Raw genomic sequence first — 27,822 nt, forward strand, 5'->3', positions numbered from 1 at the left:
TTTAACTGGCTGTGTCTGACTGCTGCGTCACGAATATTTCTGATGCAACTAGTTGGAGTAAATGGCAGCCAGCCATGTGACCACAGTGTCTCGAGCTACAGGTGTGATAAACCACGGCTATTTCTTTGAAGTTAAGCGCCCGCTGCTTATCAACTCAGATTGCCACACATTCCCGGATGTGTGCGGAATAAACTTGCGTTCATTTTGTTTGCACAGTATTTGAGCAATCTATGTTACTACTGCGCTTTTCTTTGTTGGTGTAGGAAGGAGTTGAACTCTGACCTGGAGATACAGGAGCACATGGTCTTTCTGCCAGGAAAGTCTCAGTGGAAAAGTGATGCCTCACACTAAGTTACTGACAGGTCTGATGTTGTGTAGTAGTTTGGCGTTAGTAAACAGAAAATGTTACGTACATGTAAGAACCTGGAGAGTACAAATCTGTTCCATATAGGGGATCAAACCATCTGGTCTAGCACAGGGAAGCATGTGGCACACATACGTTTTCCATCCTGGAATCAAAAGACAGACTTACCTTTGCTCTCAGTCTAAATTTGGCTTTTTAAATATATGTCCATACGCTCGTTACCAGGGCTTATACACTGGAAGACAAAAAGGCAGATTCTTGTCTGCATGTGTGTAGATCTGTAATAAATATTTTAGTTTAACTCAGCAGAGACAAGCAGCTAGTCTGGTTGCACAACATTAGTAAATAACCAGATCTGCAATGCCTGTTTAGTTTCAAGATGTACAAAAAAAAATAAATAAATAAAAAAAAAATGCTATTTTGTGGTTTCAGAGGATGTTGCATAACTCCTTCTGGACAACATGGATCTGGAAAATCGTTTCATCCCAAATTCAGTGGTCAAAAACTCTTTCCAAGTATAGATTTGTTTGCATACAGCAGTGTTATTCAGTCAGCTTTAGAGGTGGTGGTGAACTTTGGACAGAGGCAGGCTGTTTCCTGGTGCTTCAAGTATTAATACAAAATCTGAATGTGTTATGGCTCCATGCCTTTGTGTGTCAGGCGTCTCTTTATTCCAATCTCATGGAATGAAATCCATGTTTCAAAAGGCAGGATTATTCTTATAAAACTAAATAACAATTAAGAGTACATAATTAAATATAACATCATAATTTAACTCAAGCTGTTTCTCTTTCACATCTGAATGATTGGATTTACACATTAGAACATAATTAAAATAAAAAAATGCAAGGCAAAGTTCAGTTTCTAATTGGTTATGTATTGTGTACATAAACAGAAACGGGTTACTCCAAGGGCATTAAGACCTCCATAAAACGCAGCACAGGACGGTCAGGTGACATCCACCGAGCATCCACTGACGATTATCCCCGTTAATAACTCAACTGCCAAAAACATTCTGGACCGAAGATGAAAACACGCAGCCGCAGTAAAAGGATGAAAATATAAGCTGCAACGTACATGAGCAAGTCTGTCCTTCTGTTCTCTTCTGTTTTAGGACTCAAGGCTGAATGCGGGGGACAAATAATCATGACAAAACTTGCTTTAGATCACTCATTTATTACAGTTTTTTTTTTTTTACAAACAGTAAATGGCACGTTTTCATAAATAACACTAAGCAATTCATTTAACTCTCTTATTAAATAGAATTCTTTTCATTTGTAACAATGTTTCTTCCCATCTTGCAAAATTACTTTTTGAAACTTAACAAATGTAACAAAGACAGGAAGGATATAAAGAAGCATGCCACCTGCATATTCAACTCTGGAAAACTTGAAAACACACTTTTTGCATCAGAAACATCTAGGAGGAGCGATATCATTGCACTTCTTTTTTTCATCAAATAGCCATGAAACCAAACAATACCAACGCCGTCTGTGTGCAAACACTTTCTTCTCAAAAATATATTACAAATATGTACAAAATGCTCCCGGCAAGTCTTTTCATTTACGCATAGGCAAAGTCATGCTGTAGGTAAAGGTCAACTTGACATGCAGGACAGTTTTTGATTTAACTAAGCTGCGATGCTTTGGTGTAACTGAACCTTAAGTTGTTAGAAGCAAGCGTGTCACTTGAAATAAGAGGAATATTGAGGAATGATTGTCCTCCAGCTAATAGATCCATTTAGGGGATATAATCCCAGCTGAGACGCTTGTGGGCTTCTGTTTTAACGATTCCCCCTCGGGCTCTTCAGTTTAAAGCTCTGCAAGGCAAATACAGAAAGTTTAAGTCTCACTTTAATGCCATCAGTCACAAAGTTTCATGTAATGCAGTTGTTAAAATTGGCAGTGTGTCAGTGAGCAGCAGTAAATCTAAACTACTTGACACATATCAGGTTTGACCATTCATTTTTTTCCCCCTGCTTCCTGTGCTGGCATTTAGTTAGGGGACAGTCCCCGTGTCCATTCCCGAGATGTCAGCCAGTCCACTGGCTGGCATCTCGTTTGATATATGAGGGCCTATAGGAACAGTCAGCAGCCGGGGACAGGTTCTAAAATAATCCACTTCACCCGCCCTAACCCATCCCGGCTGGCTGTGGCGGGCATTTCACCCAGTTTATGACAGGCTCGGTGGGGCAGATCAATTTGCCCAATAAAAATAGAATTGATTGGTTGCACGCAGGCAGGCCTGAAGAGACAAGCAGCTGTGCTTTATGTAACATGGGGTGATGTTTGAGGATTGAGTAACGTGTCTTGGATCCACGCACAGTCGGAATTTAAAGAAGTTAAACATGACTTGGCAAAGATGAAAATGAGTTGGACGGGATGAGTGACAGCAGTCCGTCAGCAGTGTATGACATGTTCCTGTTCAGTGTCCAGCACTCTCAGAGAAGAATTGGAAACCTGGAAGGAAACTGTAGCATGATTTTTGCATTTTTAGATCAACACCTCATCAAACTCAGCATAAAGCGGATGATTGTTGTCTTTTGCACTGCACAGAGACTGCACTGTTTCAAGGAATTGGAAATCTTCGAGTCTGTGTCATAGTAAAATTTGGATCCCACAGCCACTGAACAGAAAGCTGACCCTTTGGGCCCAAGACGGGCCATCATCCAGCATGTGATTTACTGTATCGTGTCTCTTTAGCACACGTAAGCAGATATGTGCAGAAAAGAACATTTCCATGTATGTCGAAGATTAATTACTGTGGGCTGACATTACAAACCAACCTGAAGAGTTGATGTAGGGGCACTCAGATGGATGAGTCCCTTACCTTAATGTCAGATGTCACGGCCAACCTCTGCTATCATTGACTTCGGCCTGGAAATAACAGATTAAAATTGACGATAAATAAATATAAATATGTTGCGTGGTCGTCTAAACCACGTTAGGCTGTGTTGCTTAATCAAATCTATATGTCTGCAGAAGTTCATGCGTTCACAATCATGTTAAAGAGAAGCAACGCACTGATCAATTGCTAGTGGACCTCTTACATAATATGTTCTTCATGCCAATGGAGGAAGTTGTTTTATTTTTATTGCTCTAACAGATGAAATATAAAATCAGTGAAACAAATGAAGTGCTTTCAGGCTTCTTGCAGCCACGGGATTTAAGTGCAACAATATATGAGTACTTTTCCATATTGTAGCTGCATGCACTGTAGGACTGTATGTACTACAAAATTGGGTCACCTTTCTTTGGGGAGTGTTGAATTACTCTGCTGCTGGTCTTGCTCAAGTCTGGGGGAGAGGCACATAGTAGTAACATGCATGTTTAAATGAGCATGTGTAAACAAGAAATTTTAATATAAAATCACTTGAAAACATGTGACTCACCTTTCCTTTTGCGCTCTTATCTTCTCATCGTCATACCTTTAAAAAAAGGGGATAGAAATTCAGAATGATGAGGAATTATGTAGCATCCTTCTCACCAGTGCTGAAGTTCAAAGTTCATCGCTCTGTGTTGATGCAGCTCATATGCAGAGACATGTTAAAGAGAATGTTTTTAAAGGAATCTGCAGTCCTGCGATAAAATTCAGTCACCTGTAGAAGCACTTGTAGGAGCAATAACTTAAGCGAATCATTTTCTGTATGACTTTATCATTCTCCCACATAATTGAAGCGGAATTTCAGCTCACTCTTCTTTATAGTGTTGCTTCATGTCATTGAGGTTTAAAGGCATTTGTGTATGCACAGCTCTCTTATGGTCCTTCCACGGCATTTCATCAGGTTGAGGTCTGGACTCGATCCTTTTCTTTTTCAGCCATCGTGTTGGAGATTTGCTGCTGTGCTTGGGATCGCTGTCCTCCTGCATGACACAGTTTCGGCCAAGCTTTCGCCGTCAGACAGATGGCCTCACATTTGACTCTAGAATATTTTGGTATACAGAGCTGACTTAATGGCTACAAGGTGCAAAATACCCAAATCATCACACCTCCACCACCATGCTTGACAGTTGATTTGTGGTGTTTGATTTTATTGAAATGTGGTGCTGTGTATTGTGGCCATTTGGTCTAATCTGTCCGAAACCTTCTCCTGGAATCCTTCCAAACAAGCAACACTTATTTAATCTTTTTCTATTTGTGTTATCATGAAAGGTAAAATTTAACACGCTAACCAAAGCCTTAAGAGTCCGATATGTAACTCTTGGGTTTTTTGCAGTTTCTCTGAGCATTGCATGGGAAGATTTTGGGGTTGTGTTAACATTTGATTAGCAGCATGTATTAATTTCTATGGAAGCAGTAAAGGTGCACTTGGTTTTCCACAGAACTGCATGGAGTCCCATGAAGACTTTCTTTTGCACACAACAGTGGAAAGGATTGTCTGATGTTGGCTCTGTTTCTTCTGTTTAACTATGCACTGCAGTTCTTCCAAAGCCTCAATCATCTTTTGAATTTGTTTTAAAATCAGTGTGAATACTCACCATCTGGACCATTATTGGCTGCCATAATTCAGTTTTGAGCACTCTTGCACAGTTTGCCATAATAAACCAAAAAATAAAAAGTGAATGCCTACTCAGAGTTGTAAAGCTCATGTTGGATTTTTGATATATTTTTAATTTCTTTCCGTGAGGCACGTTGTAACTTTGCTACATATATAAAGTGTTTTTTAAATATTAATATTATTTTAATCACCTGCTGTTTCGTCTGCACAAGTCCATCTAAGTAAACAGTGAGAAGCAGACATTTAAACAAATGTGAAAAACTGTACATCAGTGTTAGTTATCCATAAACACTGTCTTGTTGGACTGTTTGAATTCTTTCAAGATGTCAGGATTTGGACAGTGATGCATGTTTTGTCATTTTGCCTCTGGACATCATATCACAAAAAAACATTAATGATGTGACCAAAGTGCAGACTTTTAACTTTAATTCAAGGAATTAAACAAAAGTATTGCAAAAATAGATTAGGAATAAAAACTATTTTTTATATATTCCCTAATTGTCAGAGAGTCAGAGGTGACTGAACAATAGACTAACAACAGTTTTGTGACCTCTTCCCTCTTTATTCCATAACAAATTAAGCAGATAACAGACCTGGAGTTGAGTCTTGCATTCAATAGTAAATACTTATGGAGCTGACTATATTGCTGTAAGCTTGCAAAGCAGAGTATAAGCTATGAAAGACACTTGAAGCATCTCAACAGGGACCCTTGGTGGCTGAGAGTACTTACTGCAGCACACATTCAGGAATCTGCACGTGCTCCATGGGGATAATCTGACCGAGTTCCTTCAGGGTGTGAACGTAACGGATCTTATCCATGAACTTCACACTTAAAAAAATATAAACAACATTGGGTTACTGTCACACATTAATCCTGCCCCAAAGTATATGTGCATTCAGCCACGTAGCACAACAAACGTACTCTGATTATGAAACAGCAACACTTTTCTCTTTTTAATGTTTTCAGTGTAGCGATGTGACAACTTTAAAATGCTCCAACCTATTTTTCTCTCTCTCTCTTGTATTTTTAGATTTGTTAAGAGACAAGTTTTCACGGCCAGTAAAAGAGGAGATGTGTCATAAATATACCTAATGAAGGGTCTTGAGATGGCCAGGACAGTGCGGATGAACCATGTTGGGTGAGCGATGATGAGACACTTTAGATTCTTCCTCAGTCTACAGGAAACAAACAGAGTTTATTACAATCCCCATTATAACTTTTAACTGCATGAAATCCCATGTATATTGGTTATCTTCATCTCTAGCATCAAGAACATCTTCAGCTTCACTATCTTGTAATTTTCCAAATCGTTTTCCGAGTTATTTTGACAGTGTTCGTCTTACTTTCTGTCTATCATCTGGTAGCATCTCTTCAGCCAGCTGATGCCAGGCATCTTTCTGCGAGGAGTTGCTCCATTCAGGTAAACAATCATGTAATCCTCTGCTACCAGCAGCTCCAGGCTGCTCACAACATACCTGAGAACAGACATGAACAACCTTCAATTGTACATGAAAACAGCACATAAAATTCCCTCATTCGATTTATGATTAAAAAGAGTTCTGATATTTTATTTGTGGAGATAAAATGATCTTTCATTTAAAGGGGGATCCATTAAACTCATTTCCAGCTCTAGTTCATCTCATAAACTGTACCTGCAGGATGTTATGCTTTGATTAGTGAGGCCCTGTTTTGAAGCTTTAGGCTGAGCATTTTTGGCATCACCATTTGATGTTTTGAAGCCAAACATGTTGCCCACGGTCTGCCCCGATCCATATCCTACTTTAACCCCCCTTTTCAATGGGGGTGTTTCTGGTGTCTGTGTGTGGCGCTGCTGGAGTATCTGTGCTGGCAAACAAATGTTACCGGTCTGGCAGTTACTCCTGGGTGGGTCTGGGGCAGGCTTGGAGACTTGGGGTTCTGGGGGCGTGCTACCTCTGGGCGGGGGTTTTGGCTGGACCTGGGGGGCTTGGGTGTATTGGTGGAACGAGGGGCCTCTTTAGCTAACCCTTAACCTGGGTTTCTATTGGCTTATGTAGTCTGGGAGTTGCCTGAATGCTGGGGTGGGTATAGTTTGGGCGGAGTGAAGCACACACACGCCTGTTCTCTGTTCGACATCCAGGGCTGGAAGAGCTGGCTGTCTGGTCAGGGTCTGGGTTAGGGTTAGGCTATATGAGGCTGTTGGGCTGCTCTGCTGCTGCGGAGGCCAGGGAAGTCTACTTGTCTCCATCCCAGAGTGAAGGAGACCATCTCCTGGGTCTGTGGGCTGATTGCCCTTCTACAGGTTGTTGGTTCCAGGACCTGGGAGTGTATGGGGAGTGTGAGTATGTGTACGCCGTCCATTTCTGTGTCTCCATGTTGGGTGTGTGTGTGAGTGTTTGTATACCTGTGCATGAGGGTGGGAATGCATGCTTGTGTCTGTGTTGTCCTGTTTGTCTTTGTCTGTGTGTCAGGTCAGGTCTCCACCTCTCTTAGAACATCTCAGGCCAACAATGCCTAGTAATGCTCCACTTGTGAAAGTAAATCTGTTTGGCATTTTATGGCCTTCAGACAACAATTCTGATTTCAACACTGCTGGAAAAGACAGGGGGAGAAAAAAGAAGAAGAAAGGGGTGGCTCAAAACTTATGCACAGTACTGGAGGCATTTACTGAGGTCATAGGAGCAGAGGATTCTTCTCTAGAATCTGAACTCAGGAGTGCCACCTGCTGGCTATTAGAAATAATGGCACAGATTTCAGGCACTTTACTGGCTCAAGATCTCAACATGACGTCTGTTTTTTTCTAAACAAGCCGTACTTCATCAGAAACAAACTGTTTTAGCTCCCTTTAAGGTCAGGGGGGTGGGGCTTCCATGCGCAAAGCCAGAGCAGCGTGACTGAGATGACCATTTAAGGATATCCTCTCTTACTGACATCACACAGCGCCAAGAGTAGAACAAGCCATTTGGAACTGACTATTTTGAGCAGTGTGAAATCAGGGATCACTATCTCAAACTTTAATATAAGCTCTCCCATTGCAGCAGTATGAATTTAAATAACATTAAAAAAAAACCCATAACAGGTCCACTCTAATTTTAAGAATTATTTGACTCATTATTTTACATCCTCCTTGGACAGGAGACTTTCTACACTGGAAACGTTTAATGGATTGTAGAGTGAGAAAAGAAGGAAGTAAGCTTGTCGCCATGTGAGAATGAAGAAAGGATCTTACAGGAAGAGATTTTCCATGATGTACGTGTAGTCGTCACAGCTGCTGTCAGGAAGGTAGCAGGCTGCAAACACGATGATGGCATTCAGACCTTCCCCGTAATATCCTGACGGAAGAGAGAGATGCAGTTGCTCCACTCGTAGTGGCAAATTATCAGCTGTATTATTACGATTACATATGAAACACCAATAACTACCTTCAAAAGAGATTTTCCTTTCTTGCTACATTTATTCATTCATGCTCTGCTCATTTATAGTTTATACATTAACAAACAGCCTCACAGTTTACTTGGATTGACTGCTGGGTGTTTTTGCTTTGTCTTTTTTCCTTTAAGGCTTTCAATCCCCTTTGATGAACTATTCTTTCTTTCTGCTGCCCAAAAACAATTTGCATACCTAAATCACTGAGAACTGATATAAATCCATCAGTCATTCAGAGTCAGGATTTAATCTTTTTAACCTGCAACCAGTAATAGTTTTCATTTAACTTACAAGCGTCACTTGGCAGGTAAGACATGTGAATGTGTTTGTAGTCTTTTACATTTCACCTACGTTTTACATTCAATACCAGGAAGTGGGCCGATAAGATTTATAATATCATAACCATCCTAAGGAATCCATTTGGGTAAACAGTCTAACTAACCTCCATGTGTGACCACTCTCAGGTACGGCCTGATGACCTGCATATCGATCCGTTGCTCCTGGTCGCCAATGATCACTGTTCGCCACAGACGACCTGACGAGTCTCTCTCCTCTTCGCTCTCACCTGGGAGACGCTTAGCGGTAGCTACAGGTGTGTCGTCTGAAAACAAGGTGACACCAGAAAGCAGCTGCTCACAACACATGTAGCCAACATGAGCAGAGCTGGCAAAGGGAAATGAACCTTTTCAAAGCTATAAATCATGATTTATGATGACATTTAGCATGTCATCATAAATCATGTCATCATAAATAGAGTACATTTTAGTAAAATGTACTCTAAGCTCTTTTTACAACATGTCTAATTCATACAAGCACCTTTTTCTTCTTCTAAATGTTTCTATCTAACATTCAAACAACAACTTGGGGGTTCAGCATCTTGCCTGAGGATACTTTGGCTGACTGGAATTGCCTCGGATCAAACCACCATCCTTCCAATTAGTAGCTGACCTGCTCCACCTCAGAGGCAAAAAAAGTCCATATTTGTCAATGTAAACAACAATATTGCCAAAGTAACTACACATAACCTGGTGCAATTCAAATTTTCCCTTCTTTGTAAAATTGAATATCATGAAATCCTGAATTTTTCCACCTCAGTTACAATGCAGGCTTACTCTTCAGCTCACCTTTATACTAAATATGTGGTATTGGCTTGTTCAGACAGCTCAGAGGCCACACCAACAACAACGCACAATACAACTACTCAACATGACTGACAGAGACAACGCCTTTAAACAGAACATAGAAAAAGCGCTGACATCACTGCATGGCTGAAGCACACGATCAAAAATATGTTAGCAGAGAGCAAAAATATCTGCTCTCCTTGGATGTGACCTTCTTGCTTTGCTAAAATTTAATAAACAAACAAAAAAAACTGCTCAGCTGGGTAAAAACTCATCCCAAAAGGATACACAGACCCAGCAGCTATTTGTTTTAAACCAGCACGATCCATCAAAGCTGGAAGCACAGATTTAGAACAAGAAAATCCAGAGGAAAAATGACTAAAAGAGTAGCAGCAAAGCATAAAAGCTTCACCAAAGGGCTCTTAACCAAAGCCCCTGCAGAGGGGAACGAAAAGCTACTACTGCTTAGAAAAAGCTGTAACATCTGGACCTGAGCTGATCACTGACTGTACTTACATTCATGTAGTGCACAGACACGAAAGCCTCCCTTATACCTGGGACCTGAAGGATCAAATGTAACCCCTCACTAGACTGTAAAACTGCTAGAGCTCCAGAGCAACACAGGAGCCTTAAATTAGTGTTAAGGCTAATTTTAACTCTCTTCAGCTTTTCTCCTTTGTTTAAATCAACACACAGTACAATGTCATATCATGTTTTATCGTTATGCTTTGTCTTTTGTGACCGTACCCAGCATTCCCTATTTTTAGAGTGTGTGTCATTGTTTTCATTGTTATACTATGTGTGTTTAATAGTTATTGTGTTGTTTTTAGCTTGTGGAAATAAATGTGCCTCTATTCTACATTTGTTCTGGTTTATTACAACTACCATATAAAACTATATCATTACAAAAAGATTATGTACAGTTTGTCGATTTGTCCTCGTTATGTGTTCTAATAATTTCCCCATAGAAGTTTTTGGATGCTAAATTTAACATGCATGTACCTTCCCACTCTAGCTCATTGCCGTTGTTGATAAACTCCAGTGAGTCAGTCTCATCTGGAGTCTCAATGTCATCAACATTGATGTCCAGGTCGTCGGGCGTTTCCAGGAAGTCATCAGAGAGCACCGACCCCTCGCTCTGATCCAGAGACAGGTTCATGTCGGGGGCGACCAGCGTGCGACGCTTACGTTGGGTCATGGAGTCGCCGACATTCAGAGTGGTGGGAGGATCTAAGACAAAATGTTAGGAAAGTATGGATACACCTTATACGTATAACATGTGTGTGTCTGTATAAAAAATATAATGGTGTCTATTTAGTCCACTTACTGGTCCTGCTGTCAGAGAGGCCACATGCATCTCCATCCTCTGGCAGTGGCCTGCAGGGAAAGACATGAATGCAGCATAAATAAACAGTTAAATTAGAAATAACTGTACATACATAGGAATTATATCTGGCTTAATGTCTTCCTGCTGCCAAGTAATGATTGTTTTGGCTGTTATATAATTGTATATATAAGCACAACTGTTAAACTAAATAAGCTGCGATGATGGAAACCACTAAAAAACCATGAAGTACTAACAGTCAGTCTCAGCATTTTGCTCTTTGCCCTTTGTTTTTAGAGAGGCTGCGATGTGAGACCTGATTTAAATATATTTCGCCCTGTTGTTTGAGAAAGCAACACCAGCAATTACCAACTCCCCTCTGATTTTATAATAGGACAGCTGAAACCTCAGTGAGGGGCTGAGCAGGCTAGATTAGAGTGCACACACATATGCAGACAGGCAATAACAGAGACTTGCATACACAGACAAACACACCCTGAAACACCACAAGTATGGACTGATGGAGCTGCTGGATAATTGCTGTTATTAAATTGTCAGTAGCTATGTAGAAGCAAGGTTAGGACCGCACCGACAAGTATTCAAGAGCGAATTAAGCAGTAGAGAAGAGAAAAACAATTTTCAGTGTTAAATAATTTGCTTCTAACGCAGACCTCCAGGTCTGAAATCCCCCCAGATGAATCACAATATTCCACTTCTCTTACCTAATATTCCACCACCATAATTTGTGTGAAGTCATCCTGAGATATTTTTAGCCTTGTTAAATGCATTAAACACACGCATTAGTGATTCTGACACAAAAGCATTTTTCAGACAGTCACAGGACTTTGCTGCATGTACTGTGTGTGGATGTTTTTGGAAGATAATGAAGGTTTCTCTGATCAGCTTCTAAAAGCATATTTTCCCTGCTGTCAAAGAAAGATTTTGGCCAGCAGTAGAGCGAGTGGCTAGTCTCCCATAGCTTGGAGACTGCGAGGTATTTGACTGCTCCTTTTTTTCCATCTGCTGGTTGCTATTTTGTTCGCTGACTTGCTACAGCCTCATCACATAACACCTGATGACTACATCATGGAAAGTACACACCTGCTTCCTTTCGGCCCTCCGCGCACTCACACAACATGTGACAGACTTTCCATCGAAGCTTGATCTCTTTGAAAAAGCTTCTGCACAAATCAGACAAACTGCACGCACAAACACAGACTGTTTGTTTCTCTGTCTCGTACCTGGGGAAGTCTTCATCCTGCCACTCGTCCTTAACCTCCATGCTGTCCATGCGTAAAGTGGCTTCCGCTGTACCCATCCTCTGACAGCGAGGATGGGCTTCAGCTCGCTGTAACAGGCAAACAAACAAAAGAATTCATCGAGCCGTTCACCAGGAAGTTCACCGAATGGTTTAACACACTGCTAAAACATTCAGTCGTTGCAGCCTTATTAAAGTAGACACTCCACCCAAATTACACAACCTGAATGATGTCTTTTTCTGGCTTCTTATACTTGTCCTTATTACAAACTGAAAGTGGAGATAGATGAGCGTGGCTGCTTAATGATCAGGATTTAACATAAAAACGTTTTAAGCCACTACCAAGGAGTTTGTTTATCTCTTTGTTTGCTTAGACGCTTAACCTGATCTGTCAATCATTCAGGCATTAAAAACACCTAACTCAAGGGATGAACCAGTGTTGTATCACCACTTAACAGAAAATCTGGGGAAGAACCTGTTTTAAATTATATCTTTAGGCACTTTGTTACTAGCAGCCTGTCGTGAAACACATGATTTGTTCCTGTTTCTTTGGTTGAATCTGTGAAAAATACCACAGATAACACCATGTGACAGACATAAAATAACATTTTTGCACCAACAAGGTGTTTCCCAAAAGCTCTTAGCTGAAAACTCTGCATATCTTGACATGGTGTGCTAAGAAAAAAAAAAAGAAACTGATCATGTGGAGAACAAAAGAAGTAGCAGACCTAAAATCTATCTACTGCAGATGAACAGCATCTGAAAGTCATGTTCTTATAAAATGTAAAAAAACAAAACAAAACAGAGAATATGAGAGATGCATCTGGCCTCTAAGTTGATGCATCTCTCGTCTCCTCACTGACGTCTCCTCAGAAATGACCTCAGTAGAAGGGTGGCTGCACGAAACTATTCTTAAGAAAGGGAAGCAGGTAGAAAAGGCTGGTGTGTGCCAAATTACACAAGAACTAGAATGAAAACCATCCATAAACAGGTCTTATGGAGGGATGCATGCTTAAGGTCAGGGGAGCAATATAAGAGTGTTTATAGTCATCTGTAAAACATGGTTGGGACTGAATTTCAGTTGGTGGTGTTGGGAATTATGTCAAAATTGATGGAAACATATATGCAGAAAAGAACTGTCAGATTTTGATCCAGCATGCAAGACCATCTGAAAAATGTCAGATTGGAAACAATATCATTTTTTTCAGCATGACATTGATCCCAAACACACTGTAAATGCTGCAAAGCGCACCTGGATAGAACAAAACACACAATGGAGCACTACCAGAGCCTAGACCTCAACATCACTGGAGCGGTGTGGGATCATCTTGACAGAGGATGCATTAAAAGTCACAGTATGTACAGTATTGTCTCTAGTTGCATCATGGGAAATGTGCCATGTCTGGAGCTTGACCCTTGGAGGTGACACAAAAATTTGGATATGTCACCCTCCTCTGATTCTGTTTCAGCTTCTCTCTGCTAAATAAAATCAACTTCATTATGTAGCTGTTGCACTAAAGTAGTTGAGCATATCATAAACAGGTGAAGCAATGGACTCAGAGGAATTAGAGACTGGAATTGGACGATCAGGAAAGCAGAGTAGATGCACTGTCTTGTCTGTGTCGGGCAGACTGTATTTAAAGAACAAAATCTGAACCCAAGAACAATTTAGCCCTAAGTGTTCTGTAGTTAAATCACAGAAATAACAGTTTGACATAACAAAGTCCCAGTGGGTTTCCTTCCCCATGATCCCTGGGGAGGGCGACAGAAATAAAACATCCAATTGCTCATACAATACAGATCCTCAGGGCACAACAAGCACGTGCTTCTGTAAAGCAGATCGTGATCTAAGCTTCCATATTATATAGAATCAAAGCAGATATCTCCCTCCATGACATCATGCTCTATATTTGGTATTTGATGTAAAGGTTCACAGTGTTTTATTTATAGCAGCCTGACCATTAGGAATTAGTCATGCACAAAGTAAACATCATGTGTAAGTCTTGTGTCTCCCTATGTCACTCTCCTAGCCAGAGTTCATCAGGCTACAGACGCAGACTTTACTGTGATCCATTTGTCCACTGGGTTGGCACTGATGTGTGGAATAAAAAAACAGCAAATGTGGGCTAAAAGGTGCAGGTCCTCCGGCTACATGTTCCCAGTACAGCTGTAATGTGAATCAATTCTAAATGATGGAGAAAAGAGTTATTTGCACTGCATTGCCTGATGAGAAAGTTGCAGTGTTTGGTGAGGAAATCCTTAAATGCCATTTTAACTGAGACCTTTCTGGTTAAATTACATTTCAATTGCCTTCCTCTGATCTCACACGATGACTGCATGTGGTTTATTGTGGTGTGCACGTCTCTTTCTAAGGCTCAACTGCATGCACAGTGAACTGCTGATTGATGGACACAAAGTAATGTTGCAGCGGCACGTGTTTGGTGGGGATTTATGTCCAGATGGCAGGCCTGTCCTCATTTCCCAAACGCTGTCTCGTGAACTATTGATGCTGTTGCGCTTGGCAAACCTGAGACCTGAAACAGGCGCAACACTTGCATAAATGTTACCACATACTTTTTTCTGACAAGTACTCTTTCTTTGATACACAACAGGTGGGATCAAGTGAAGCGGAGAGGTACTTTTCGCTCGTCTCTGTTATGAAATCATTTACTCAAAGATAAGCATTAATAGAACAATTGAAGATGAAAGGCAACAGAGAGGTGGTCATGTACAGCCTGAAGAGAATGATGTCAAAAGCCTAAAAACTTCTCATCTTTTCAACATCTCTTAATATCTCTGAAAACACTGAAAACAAAGTAAAAAAAACCGATCTGTTTGAAAAGTGTGACACCTGAAATCTGCTTCATCCTGACTGTGTAGTTGCAGTTTGATCAGATCAGCTTGTATTCACAGAAAACCAGCGGCTCCCACGACTGTCATCCCACTGTGATCTAAACATTTCCCTTTTTCCTTTTTGAGCCCGCTCCACTTCAGAATAAACAAACTAATAATAAAAAGAATAATCTTGGGTCTTACTGTATCACTCTTATTGAGAAGCTGACAAAGAAAATTTGTGTTTGTGTGGCCTTTAAATGCGTGCAAAGAAGCTATTGTGTCACGACTGCCAGCCCTCAATTAGCAGAAAAACGAAAACCGTCTCAGTGATTAATTGCGTGCAGTCGCAGAAAGAAACAAAGCACTGAATGTCACGTTTGATGATCTGCCCTCTGGGCCTCCCATCAGTAGAATCTGTTCAGAAGAAGAGCTCTTTATGAGAGCGGAAAGCGGAGAAAACCATGGTTTAAAAGCAGGATACTCACATACTGTAATTACAAAGGCTTTCTGCTTCCCTGCTTCCCTTTCAGATGGTCCCCCTTCCTTAAAGCTGCTGAGTGTGGATCATCGCTGATTACATCTGCAGGTGTGTGCTGAGGGCCTGGGCTGCTGGATAATTCTTGTTGTTTACCCCTGCTGTTAATGGAGGCTGAGGCAGAAACTGTGTCCTCCTGTAGAGAGGCGAATGAGAGGAGAGTCTGTCACCATGCAGCAGAAACCATCCTGCTCTCACCTTCCCAGCGTCCTCTCTGTGCTGCTTTCTGATCAAAATAACAATAATCCTGACCGTGTACCTTTAGCATGTTTCATGATGATCACTCTCCTCCTCTTCCCTCCACCAACACTAATGCCCCCACCCCAGGCTTTAATCCTGCTGCGATGATGTCAGCCGTATGGGAACAGTGTTATGATGGTTACGTAATAACAACTGCCTACCTTCTCTTTGATTCTGTCAGGCCACTCGGAGTCAGGATCACCTGTTTCCCTCACATTCAGTCCATTCTGGATTCCCCATCACTGACGGAGTTTGTTTCCTCCGGAGAGCAGGAAAAAATGGATGTTTCTATTTCAGTGCTGTTCCCTGGCAACAGCATCTTCACCCCTCACGCGCACAGTCTCTCGCTCTCTCTCGCTCTCTCGTTTTTTCCCCCCCACCATCTCTTATAACCTCTCTCTCCCTCGATGAAGCCCCTCCTCCACACAGATTCCCCTCCTTTGCTCCTGCTTGCTGGCTCTGACGCTAATTCACCTTCCTCCCTGTTTCTCCTGCGGTCCTCACAGCTGAGTGGCATCCCTCCGGCATTGCCCTCAATACCCAAAGGGAGCAAGCACAACTTCCAGCTCTTCGGCTCAGGCAGAAAAATTAAATTCAGGTGTTTTTACACTTTATATTAACAACATTTCACTGCACGGCACTGAAATTTGCCTGATTTATACAATAAACGCTTAGCAGATGCAAATTTTGCATTAAGCAACAGTTTTATCTCTGTAAGAAATCACTTATTTTGTTGATGTTTACTGGAATTAGGATGATTCTATTTCGTTTCTACTTTATTTCACAGAAAATCATCTGTAGCTTTAGATTTGTGGCTTCTAATGTTGTTATTAATTCCTTTTAATAGTTAATAAGGTGACAAAATATCACATGTTGATATTTTGCATTATTTTCCTCAACAAAAAGCATGCTTTTGTAACGATTTGGTTTAGTTTTTTAGTTACTTGAACTCATAGTTATTTATTTTATTTTATTTTTTAACAGCACGACATAGTCTAACTATGTCGTGCTCTTCTTCTTTATTTTTTCATTTTTGTCCATTTGCCACCAGGTGGCGTGAGAGTGCTCCACAAGTCAAACTCATCAGTGTAAAATAAGAGTTGGGCTGAGCTGTATTACAGTTTGTAAGGCTAGCATATTCAGCACCCTAATTTAGAAATAAGAAATTTAATCCTGTGACATGTGTCACAAAAAATACAGCTCTGCTTCCTGGAGAAAGCAAACATCTGTTACTTTCATTCTAGCAGTCTGGAATAAGAAGCCAAAGGTTTTATCAGGCTACATTAACATGATGTGCAATACTATTACTAACAAGACTGTTAGTTTTGCCCTGAAGGAGTTAATATTTTCCTTATTATACAGAACCCATCATTTTATGCTTAATTTGCAGTGCTGTAGGAAGTGACTGTTCGTGAGAGATGAATCTTTACTAGCAGGAACATTTTAAGTGCTTCAGCAGCAAAGAGATGAAAGGTAATAATAAATAGAAAAAATAATTAAATAAAAGGTGAGGAATAGGATAATAATAAAATATATAACGGTGGCACTGTGGTTAGCACTGTTGCCACACAGCAAGAAGGTCCTGAGTTCAATTCCACCATCAGGCCGGGGTCTTTCTGTGTGGTGTTTGCATGGGTTCCCTCCGGGTATTCCTTCCTCCCACCGTCCAAAGACATGCAGTTTGTGGGGATAGGTTAACTGATTAAATTGCCCATAGGTGTGAATGTGAGCGCGAATGGTTGTCTGTCTCTGTGTGTTCGTCCTGCGACAGACTGGTGACCTGTCCAGGGTGTACCCCGCCTCTTGCTCTATGACAGCTGGATAGGCTCCTGCGACCCTGAAAAGGATAAGCGGAAGTGGATGGATGGATGGAATAAAATATAATGTTGAAGTCGACGGATGATCACGATGGCTAGTGTTACTTACACACTGTGTAAGTACTGTTTCACAAAATTTTACATAATTTTGGACAAAAACAGTTACATGCATGTCAGTGCTGTGATTTTATCTAATGAGCAGTGTTGATTGTAAAGTCTGACTGCAGCAGGAAGGAAGGACCTGCGATGTCTTCACCTGAGTCTCCTGAGCAGATGCAGTCTGTGATCTGTTCTTTCTTGAATAGATCAGAGAACATTCAGGTACTTAAAGGAATTCATAATTTCAGTCTCTTCTCTTCTCCGATCTAGGTAGAGAAGCTTTGCACCTCTGGAGTCTAACGTCTGTTCTTTGTTTTTGTTTGTTTTTTTCACTTTTGATCTGGAGGATTTTGGGGTATGAACGGCCGGGTCACTGCAAAGCATCTCAGTCTGATTTAAGTATGGATTATGACTAGGACCCTGCAAAATGTTCATGGACATTCAACTTCAGGATTTTCTGGTAGAAAGCAGAACTCATCGTTCCATCAATTACAGCAAGTCATTAAGCAGCAAAGCAACACCAGACCATCACAATACCACACTACTATATTTGACTGTTGCTATGATGTTCTTTTTATTAAATGCTCTGTTAGTTTTACACCAAATGTAGTAAGACACAAACCTTCTAAATATTTGAACTTTTGTCTCGTAAGTCCACAGAATATTGTCCCAAAAATCTTAGGGATGATGATCAAGATGTTTTTGGCAAATGTGAGATGAGCCTTTGTGACCTTTTTGGTTTCTCATCTCTTCTTGAGTTTCTTTAGATTCGGACATAACATGTTGCTTTTTGAGGTCTTTAAGCCTGCTTCACTTTGTCACACACGTTATATTTGGATATATTATATTTGGACACGTTATATTTCTTGATTTAACAGATCTGGCAGTGATCAGGCCTGCATGTGGCTCATAAAATTAAACTCAGCTTTACGTGATACATTTAATTACTTTTTCACATAGGGTTGGATAAGTTTGATTGCATAAGTGGGGTTGGATAGCCCCTTTCTCCTAATAAATTAAATCATCATTTTAAAACTACATTTTGTATTTACCTGAGATGTCCTTTTTAAATTTTGAAATTACTTTAATTTTAAATTACCTGAAACATTTAAGTCTGACAAATATGCAGAAAACCAAGAAATCAGGAAGGGGACAAATACCTTTTCGCAGCACTGTATGTCTTAGCCTGGAGCTCTAACCATTACAAACATCCTCCTATCGAAATATCTTCATTTTCCAAAAACTTTATCAAGATCTGAAAGAAGTACTGCTACTTACTGGTTTAAATGAAGTGAGATATCTGTAGTGGGCAGTCTGGCTAACACCAACACAATCTCCATGGATACCATGCCCATCTGTGTGACGCCTGCTGCATCAGAATTTGCAGCTGTGGCAGTCAGACTAAAAAGGAAATCAGTGTTTGTCCTCTAGTGTAATATTGGTTTTAAGTTACTCAAAATGATGAATGATCAAAGTCTTAAGCTTGACCAGTCATTTTTGTGGAGGCGATTTTTTCCATATTTGCTCAGCCCAGGTCTCACATAATGCTCTTTCTGCTCTGTTAAATCTCTACTGAACCACAAAAAGCTAAAAATATTCTAATCATTATTGTACTTCACACAGAGGTCAGATTTCCCCTGAGGTAGAAATCAAGCATGGTCAAAGAAGAATAAAGCCTGCACAAGTAGGTGCGAGTTTCATGCTTTAGTAGGTCAAACACACTGTCTGGGTGTCTGTATCGTAAGTATTACATAAAGAGTAGATCACCTGGAAAAAGTCCAAAACTCGTGGTGAGAGCCTGGAGGATGGGATGAAGAAGAGATTCCCATGCGTCACAAATGGACTTGGTAAAGACATCGTGGATTACCAGGTCAGAGGTCAAAGTGAGAGAACACTTGACCACTTTAATTGGTACCTAGTACAGACAGACTGTACTAGGTCTGTACTAGGACCTTAGTACTACCAGGCTGGACCCCCTTTTGTCTTCAGAACAGCCTTAATTCAACAAGGTGCTGAAAACATTCATCACAGGTTTTGGTCCAAAGTCACATGATAGCATCACACAGATGCTGCAGATGCTGCAGATCTCCTGTTACACCACATCCTAAAGGTGCTCGATTGGATTGACATCTAGTGACTGTGAACTCGTTGACATGTTAAGGTATGGAGCAGTAAGGTCAAACGCACTGTTTCTGTGGCCGTACAGTGAGCAGTATTTAAACTGTAGGTTACCTGGAAAAAGTCCAGGAGTCTTGGTGAGAGCCTGAAGGATGGGATAAAGAACCTATGCGTCACAATAGGCTATGGTAAAGACGGCGTGGATTACCGGGGCAGAGGTCACGGTAAGCCAATTCTTGACCACTCCTCTGTCTGTCTATATACTCGCAGCAAATACCTGTGGTATAAAACAGGTGAGCTGTAGTGACACAGGCTCACAGCCTAAGCTGTGGCAGGTTGTTATAGCTTAGCAGCATCTCTTTTTTGTTGTTTGAACTCACAACAAGGACAAGTGAAGAAAGGGATCTGAAAGATGTGTTTGGTCTCTTGTGTGTATTAATGGAGCAAGGACGATTAAAACAATGATCCTAAAGGAGTTTTCAAATTTTGTCAAAAGACCTAAGAAAGTATGACAGACAAAAGCAAATTATGCAAAATTACATAATTGAATGGGACCTCAAAAGTTTTCTGTAACACTAATAATAATCTGTAAATAGACATAATCATCATCAAGCAGTAAATTAAAAGAAATCTGACGTCTTCATCAGAGAAAAAATCCCACACGAATTTCTAAAATCTCTAAAGGGATATTTCATTTAGACGTTTCCATCTCAGTATGTTTATTAAGATACACTCACAAACCACTTTATTAGGTATACCATTTTGAGATGATTTGAGTTTTGACACATGGTGTGTTATCCTGCTGAAAGAAGCCATCAGAAGATAGGTACGCTGTTGTCATAAAGGGATGGACATGGTCAGCAACAATACTCAAGAGGCTGGTTTATTTGAACAATCAGTTGGGATCCAAAGTATCCCTCACCATTAAAAAAAACACCACCACCAACAGCCTTAATAGCTGCTTGAAGGCGAAATGGTTCCATGGATCCATGCTTTCATCATCACCGTCATTTTTCCAATCTTCTTCAATTTTGGTCTGTCTATACTAACTGTAGCCTCAGTTTCCTGTTCCAAGCTAACAGGAGTGGAACTCGGTGTTGTCCTCTGCTGCTATGGTTGTAATACTTTGGCTGCAATGAGTTAGTTGCTGTGCTTTGTATCAGTTTGAAGTGTCTGCCCACTCTCTGGTCTCTGACATCAACAAGGCATTTTTACACAGAGAACTGCCGCTCACTGAATATTTTAAAGTGTCTGTAAACCCAAGAGAAAGTTTCTGTGCAGTTTTTCAGTTCTGGGTGTTACAGAATGTTTATGTTATGAAAGTGTGATGTCCACAACATCACTAAAATACTTTTTAGCTCTAACTAGGACAATATATGGCAGTCATGGCAGACAGGAACGCTTCAGGACACCTTTGAAGTATCATTCACCTCTTTAATTCCTGTCTTAACATGCAGATAACCTGCAAAATCATTTTTAACCAATGCAAACTGCACTTAATGTGTGAAAGATACAAAAACTGATACAGACATTCTCTTCTTATGTCATATGATTTGGAAAGAGAGGAAGACAGGAAAGCTGGGGACAGTGGACAGGACAAGACACGCAGTAAATGGCCTCAGGAAAGCTTCAAACCCAGGACTGTGCATCAGCCCTGGAGCTTATGGGTTGCCTGTTAAACCCAGTGAGCTAAACCATTTTTATATAAATGTCAGTGACAAGAAAATCTTGCTTTAAAATATGAACCATTTTTATTTCTACTTAAAGGAAATCAAGACAGCTCTGTGACTGTAGAGTCCACCTTTAAAAACAGTCTATACTGTGAAGCTCAATAGGAAAAGAATAGTATTTTCCAAGTGTATAGCTCATGCTAACCCTAATGTCAATTAAATAACAGTTATAAATAATAATATAGTAACAAAGAGCTGTGCAAAAGAGTTTTCAGTGTTTTAACCTCAAACTCAAATAAGTTCAGTATCATTCATGATGAATAGCTGTATCTGCTGTAGCACTGCTGAATTTAACATCCACTGTGGTAACCACTGTTTATATGAAATGTACGTGCGTACGTATGCATTATGGAAGTTATTTATGTTTTACCTACAGTTAGTTTTTATTATTCTATCACACTAGTTCCATTGCAGTGATTAGTGCTGGTTTGGCAGGTAGATAATAGTGAACTACACCCAGAGGGTCTATCCTGCTCCATCTTGTTGACAAGATAAACACTCTCCATTGTCTGCAGGCTGGCAGTTATGAGGTAAGCTCTTTATCGGTTTTACTCCAGCTACAAGTTATTGACACGGTCTAATCATCTTGACACACATCTAGGGAAGTTTGTATACAGCTCTTGTAAACAGTATCTTGTTTTAAACATACAAAAATTAATTTTAACGTTACCCTTCTCCTCTCCACCGGCCCTTAGCTTTACGCTTTCCCTGCAGGACTGAAAAAGATTACAGCTGAAATATGGCATTCCTCATGAATCAAATGTTGGGTGACAAGTTGAAGAGTTTTACCGGAGGAGGTGGTGAAGGTAACGGTAAAGCAGGAGCAGAAGGAAAGGAAACAGCGGAGTCCAAAGGCATGTCCAGAGAGGAGTTTGAAGAGTACCAGAAGCAGATGGTGGAAGAAAAGTGAGTAAACCTTTGCAGCATTGGATGAAACAGTGAAAAACAGTGCCTTAAAATAATGTTAACAACAGCTAAACTGGATAGCATGTTTACAACTATTCAACAATATGTTTTTTTGCACTGAAGACACAAACTAGTGGTTAACATTTTTAAATGACAATCTAAGTTTGATGTAAGTGTGAATACTTGTGTGTTATTGTGTGCTTGGACTGGCGGTTTGTCCAGAGCATACCCCACCGCTCATCTAATGCCAGCTGGGATTAAAATTTATGTAAATGTTTAAATGTTTAACAGTGTGTAATTTTTTAAAAAAGGGAAAGATACAACTCATGTTAAGCGCGAGCCGTATTACTCATCTCCAGGATTAATAATACCAGGCTATCGCGTCATGTTTGTTCCAGAGCTGCAGATAAAAGCATACAGCACTGATAAAAAGTGCCTCTCTTAATCTCAAAACCCACTCATGAATTACTATTACATTGTGGACCATAGTAGCAACATTTAGAAAGAAAGAGGTTCGTTTTCATTCCCTGTCAATAAAAGCTGTATTCTACATTTCAGACACTTGTACGCTGACCAGATCCCAAAAAACTAAATGCGGAGCAAAACACTGTGTTTGTGTGGGACAGTGTGGGACAAGTTAGCATTGGTGGGAGGTGGTCTGAAGTTTTCATATGCAAAAAATACCAATACAAGAATCACTGTAGGTTACCGAATTTGCATTTAGCATGTAAAGTCCAATGTATTTCTAAGTACAAACAGCCACTTAATTTTCTTTGTACTAGTTTCCATCATATTCACACAAATCTGCAAAACTTGTTACTTTTTGGTGATGCCTACCTTATGGGCAGAGCATTAGACAAGCTAACTTCCACTTAAATGTAATAATCCCTGCTCTCTTCGCATGCACTGGGCATAAGCCAGACTTTAGGGCTACTTTGCCCTTTATTATGAGCTGCATGATCTTAAGACTCATTTTGGAGTCAGCTTCTGCCATTATGAGAAAATACTGTCAGTCAACATTCTCAAACTGTATTGTTTTCTATAGTGTGTGGGTGTGTATTATGCAGTCTTACTTGTATGACTACATATGTGACATCAGCGGATGTGAGACAGGCTTATAGTTTAGCTTTAGGTACGGTTTATTCCCTTGAGGCTCAAATTAGCCAGTGAAGGAGATTAAGCTCTGTGTGTAATAACTCGGCACGGTTCGGTTTCAGGAAGCCACCATTAAACATGTCTGCTAAGCCAGTGCGTTTTAAAACAATAATTATTTAATCACCTTAAAATCTGAAGGGATGCTACAGTGTAAGCTAATTTCAACTAAGTGAAAAAAGAAGGTCTTAGGGCAGACTATATAACAGATTACAGTAATGTTTGATTTATTATTTACTTATTCAAGTGGCAAATGGCAGTTTAGTCTTAATCCAGTTCAGGCAAGTATGGTGGTCAAAAATGCAGGTTACTGTTAATTTAATAAAGGTAAGTTCAGCAAGAAAAAAAAGACATTTTTGTGATTTTCTTTTTATTATTGTTAATTTTTAAATGTTTGTTTATTTAATTATTTTTAAGTGGCAAATGATGTTTAACGGGAAAAGGAATAGTAGTTCATTTAATTAGGGTAAGTTCACCAATACTAATTTCATTTAATTGGTGATATTTTTTTATTATAGATTTTTGTCTTTATTTAAATGTTTATGAATTTTTTGAAGTTCACCAGTTTAAAAAAACAACAACCTTGTTTTACATTTTTTTCTTTAAAGATTATTCAAGCTATATTCTACAACAGGAAGTTGATGGACAAGACTGAATAATAATGTTAGTAGAAGTGATTTAAAAAATTGGTCTGCATCTTTAATTTATTTAGAATTAGTAAAAATAAAACAAACAAAAACAAATTACCTAACTAAGCTATTCAGGATAAGCTAAAAATTTACTTTTTCGAGTTACCGTGATTCTATTTGAGGATGAACTGCATTTAAGTAGCTAAATGCTAATATCGCCTTTGTGTATAAATGGCACAGCAATGGGAGTGAATGAGGTGAAGGAGTGCAGCCCTGGCCAAAACATCAAGTAACCCCGGATTTGTGCCAACCGCTAGCTCTCGATGTAGCTAATCTTATTAAGCAGGGTCAGGTCTGACATTACTGCAGATACAGTTACAGAAGTGGGCTAATAGCACAAATTATGGTAGTTCAGTGTTTTCAAGGAGGTTAATCTGAAATCAGGAGGTACATAAGTAAAAGTTCTCCTCTATACCCCCTAAGCTAAACCTTACAGTACAGTGATGCGCATCAGCAAATTGTTTTTACTAGGTACACAGCCTTATTGTTATTTTTATTAAAAATAAATATTGACAAACCCTTGTGTTTGTCAATATTTATTAACAATACCTTGTGTGCCTGGTTCAGTGCGTATTGAATTTTTAATGAATATATTACACCAATGCAAACCAATAACAACATAATAAAGTTTTGTATACTGCAAGTTTCACAAATTCTTGAGTGTAACATTAATTAAACACTCACAGTAACCACCATAGAGCAAATACTGGGCCACCTACAGGAGCCGCCCACCCATGAAGACCCATGCCATGAAACGCCTGCTGCAGTTTGTGCGATGATTTTAATAACAGAGCAGGCTCCCTATTAGGTTCCTATTAAGCTCTTTAAAATGACTCATTTTCTCGCAAGTGTTTGTAATGGCAGACTGCATGGCTAGGTGTCTGATTTTATACTCCTCTGGTATTTGGACTTGGATTGGACTAAGTGGCGACTTTTATGAACACATAGAGACAAAAAGAAAAAAATCAACAGTTTTTAAATTAGTTTTTTATAAACACAATGGTGGACAAGGGACTAACTGATAGAGGGTCATATGATTGTTGGGTTATTCTCTGTATGTATTATTGTAGCATTTACCTTACAATATAAACCGCCTCGAGGCTGTTGTTGTGATTTGGCGCTGTATAAATAAAATTGAATTGCAGCATATGATGAGCATCAGCTCACTCCAATATCTATTGTATAAACATTAGCCTATTATTGTGGCTCTCCTGTAATTCTCTGGTCCTGTTCTGCTGCATAAATGTTGGACAAGTGGTGGTTGCCAGGCGACGATATGTCATTATAATATATTAAATATATTGTTTTTTTGTACATAAATTAGATGTTACTGTCATTAAATGACAATGATATGTTGCATCATATGTCCATGCATGCTAAAAATGGGTCCCATTAGCCTGTTGATAAGTGGTAGCTTGGCAAATGATTTCAGGGGGCCTGAGATGTACCTCTACTCCAAGTCTGGTCCCTCAACTTCTGATCACGTAGGAAGAGTTTGTGGACAAACAGACAGTCAGACAAGTACTTAATCCTCACAGATCCACACAAGGTCAAACACAATAGATGAAGGCAGGAAAACAAGAGCCGTGCAGTGAGATTTGCTGATCAGCTTAACAAGATAATGTTTCATACGACAGTCTAATTGACGCAGCTGGCAGTCCTGGCATGTCTTCTTCTGCTGTATGATACGTGTGATAACATAATGACATGAAAGGAAATATTTACTTATATTAGATATATTTTAGGGATTCTGAGCATCTTGGAAAATATGAGTCACATCCAGATTAAAATAAATAAATAAATAAAATCATATGATCATACATTAAATGTATGGTAAAAATAAACACATTACATTCCAGTGATTGATTTACAGTTTCTTTTTCCTTTGACTCACACTCACTATGTAGCACGGTTGGCCTTGTAACTTGTTCCATTTACTGGCTTACATAAAGTGTGTGCATTTTGCAGGATTCAGCGTGACAAGGACTTTGCAACAAAGAAGGCTGAGAGGGCAAATCTCCGAGTGGCTTTAAGAGATAAATATCGACTTCCAGATGTAAGATACTCTAGTTACTATATGTTCAGTTGCATTAACCTTTACATATATCAGTTTATTGTGCCATTTTTCCAAGGGTATCTCATTTACCAATGTTATTTTACTTTTATTATTATTTACTATTTTGATTTATTAATTATATTTATTATTTTCATCACTGTATTACTGTTTTTGAGTTTCATTAAATCATTTGTATTACTTCTCTGATCATTTTATGTATGTGCAGCAGTTTAATGTCTGTACTATTGTGCTTAAATGTTCTATATAAATATGTTTACTCGACTTGTATCAACTTAATTTTAACCCAGGTAAGTTTACTCTATGACTAGTACTGCATGATTTCTGGCACAACCCTTTTAAAATTACTTTACTTACATAATTACTTTCTTTAAATGGTAAAAATACATTATTTTACACATTAATGCAGTTGCTATTGAACAATACCAGTGCATTTGTATAGTTATTGTAAAACATTTCATATTTTCATCAGATTTAAGTAAATAATGTTTCCACATGAAGGTGAACACAATTTTTTCAACAGGGATTTGAGGAAAGGATACTTTTTAACACAGTTAATTATACTTATATTCAAAATAAAATGCGTATTTTACTTATTTATTGTGTAAGTACTGTAAAGTAAGTTATCCTTTGTAGAACATCCAACAAACGTTTTGACATATATTAGAAAAAGCATGCAATTAATTGCATGTATTTGCTATTAATACTAGGAAAAAGACTTGTTTTGGGGTTACTAGCAAAGCTGACTGAGACTCATAAACTTTTGTGGATGTTACTAGTAACACCTGATTCATTAATATGATGCATTTCTGCCCAGCCATAATCATTCAGTCTCTCAAACAGCTCTAAAGTGCGTTTCCATGGTAACTTATTAAATCTTTGGGTTTTAACATCATTCTGAACTTACTGCATTACAATTTTGTGACTTTTGTCACAGAGCACTCAAGACACGGCATTAGTGGAGATGGCTGGGGATGACATTGATGTGCCAGAAGAGCTTGCAAAAATGGTGGATGAGGATGAGGAGGAAGAGGAGGCCAATGACTCTTTCCTCAATAGACTTCAAAACTTGGACGTGGACACACTGAAAACCAAGGCCCAGGCAACAATGACGGAGATGAAGCAGAACGCAGAGGAGAAATGTACCCTCATGTGACAACTACTGTCTAAATCTCAAAGTATAAAATATACAGTGCTCACATCATACCCAGGCCTTCACACATTACTTTTCATCTGAACTGCGAAATTTGAAATTAAGTGTCTATTTCACAGATAATTGCTTTTATTTTTCAGTCTTCATACTCAGACTACAGGTTAAAGTGCTTTGTTTATGGAGCGCTTCTCTACATACAGCTGCTTCATGAAATGATCCATCCAGCCATCTTCACTTCACACCGGTTTTGCTACTTATATACCCAGTATGACACTCAGTACGGTCATTTGTATTATATTTAATTTGTCTGTCTCTTCATCTGTCTCTGTAAAAGATTCAATAAAGATATAAGGGTTCTTATGTTTGTGATATTCATTCAAAAACTGTCTTTAAAAAGGTTAAATTCCCATTAAGGTTAAAGCATTAAGTTCCTAATCTGGATGAGTGGAGGAGAGAGAAACTCTGGTTATTATGACAAACTAAAAGATTAAAAGATAAAGTAC

At 39.4% G+C, this 27,822-nt stretch overlaps 2 protein-coding genes across 4 annotated transcripts; one reads left to right on the top strand and one right to left on the bottom strand.

The window, feature by feature from the left end:
* Nucleotides 1-1,531: 1,531 nt before the first annotated feature.
* On the bottom strand, nucleotides 1,532-15,948 carry atcayb (ATCAY kinesin light chain interacting caytaxin b). 3 transcript variants are annotated; one of them, XM_063461843.1, is made up of 14 exons: nucleotides 15,743-15,948; nucleotides 15,292-15,477; nucleotides 11,955-12,061; nucleotides 10,717-10,766; nucleotides 10,392-10,619; nucleotides 8,711-8,869; nucleotides 8,072-8,174; nucleotides 6,207-6,338; nucleotides 5,952-6,038; nucleotides 5,593-5,691; nucleotides 3,756-3,791; nucleotides 3,612-3,659; nucleotides 3,194-3,240; nucleotides 1,532-2,183 (listed from the first exon to the last, which is right to left on the bottom strand). In XM_063461843.1, exons 3-13 carry the CDS (start codon nucleotides 12,029-12,031, stop codon nucleotides 3,201-3,203), a joined length of 1,059 nt encoding a protein of 352 aa, XP_063317913.1. In that variant the 5' UTR covers nucleotides 12,032-12,061; nucleotides 15,292-15,477; nucleotides 15,743-15,948; the 3' UTR covers nucleotides 1,532-2,183; nucleotides 3,194-3,200. The 3 variants fall into 3 exon arrangements, with proteins under 3 accessions (XP_063317913.1, XP_063317915.1, XP_063317914.1); XM_063461845.1 differs by lacking the exon at nucleotides 15,743-15,948 and adding an exon at nucleotides 15,601-15,707; XM_063461844.1 differs by lacking the exon at nucleotides 15,743-15,948 and having other exon boundaries at nucleotides 15,292-15,586.
* A 5,967-nt stretch (nucleotides 15,949-21,915) lies between these two features.
* On the top strand, nucleotides 21,916-27,679 carry cplx4c (complexin 4c). Its single transcript, XM_063462778.1, has 3 exons — nucleotides 21,916-22,251; nucleotides 26,061-26,148; nucleotides 27,104-27,679. Exons 1-3 carry the CDS (start codon nucleotides 22,085-22,087, stop codon nucleotides 27,320-27,322), a joined length of 474 nt encoding a protein of 157 aa, XP_063318848.1. The 5' UTR covers nucleotides 21,916-22,084; the 3' UTR covers nucleotides 27,323-27,679.
* Nucleotides 27,680-27,822: the final 143 nt, after the last annotated feature.

The sequence above is a fragment of the Pelmatolapia mariae genome, linkage group LG18 (genome assembly GCF_036321145.2).
Source record: "Pelmatolapia mariae isolate MD_Pm_ZW linkage group LG18, Pm_UMD_F_2, whole genome shotgun sequence".
Taxonomy (NCBI): domain Eukaryota; kingdom Metazoa; phylum Chordata; class Actinopteri; order Cichliformes; family Cichlidae; genus Pelmatolapia; species Pelmatolapia mariae.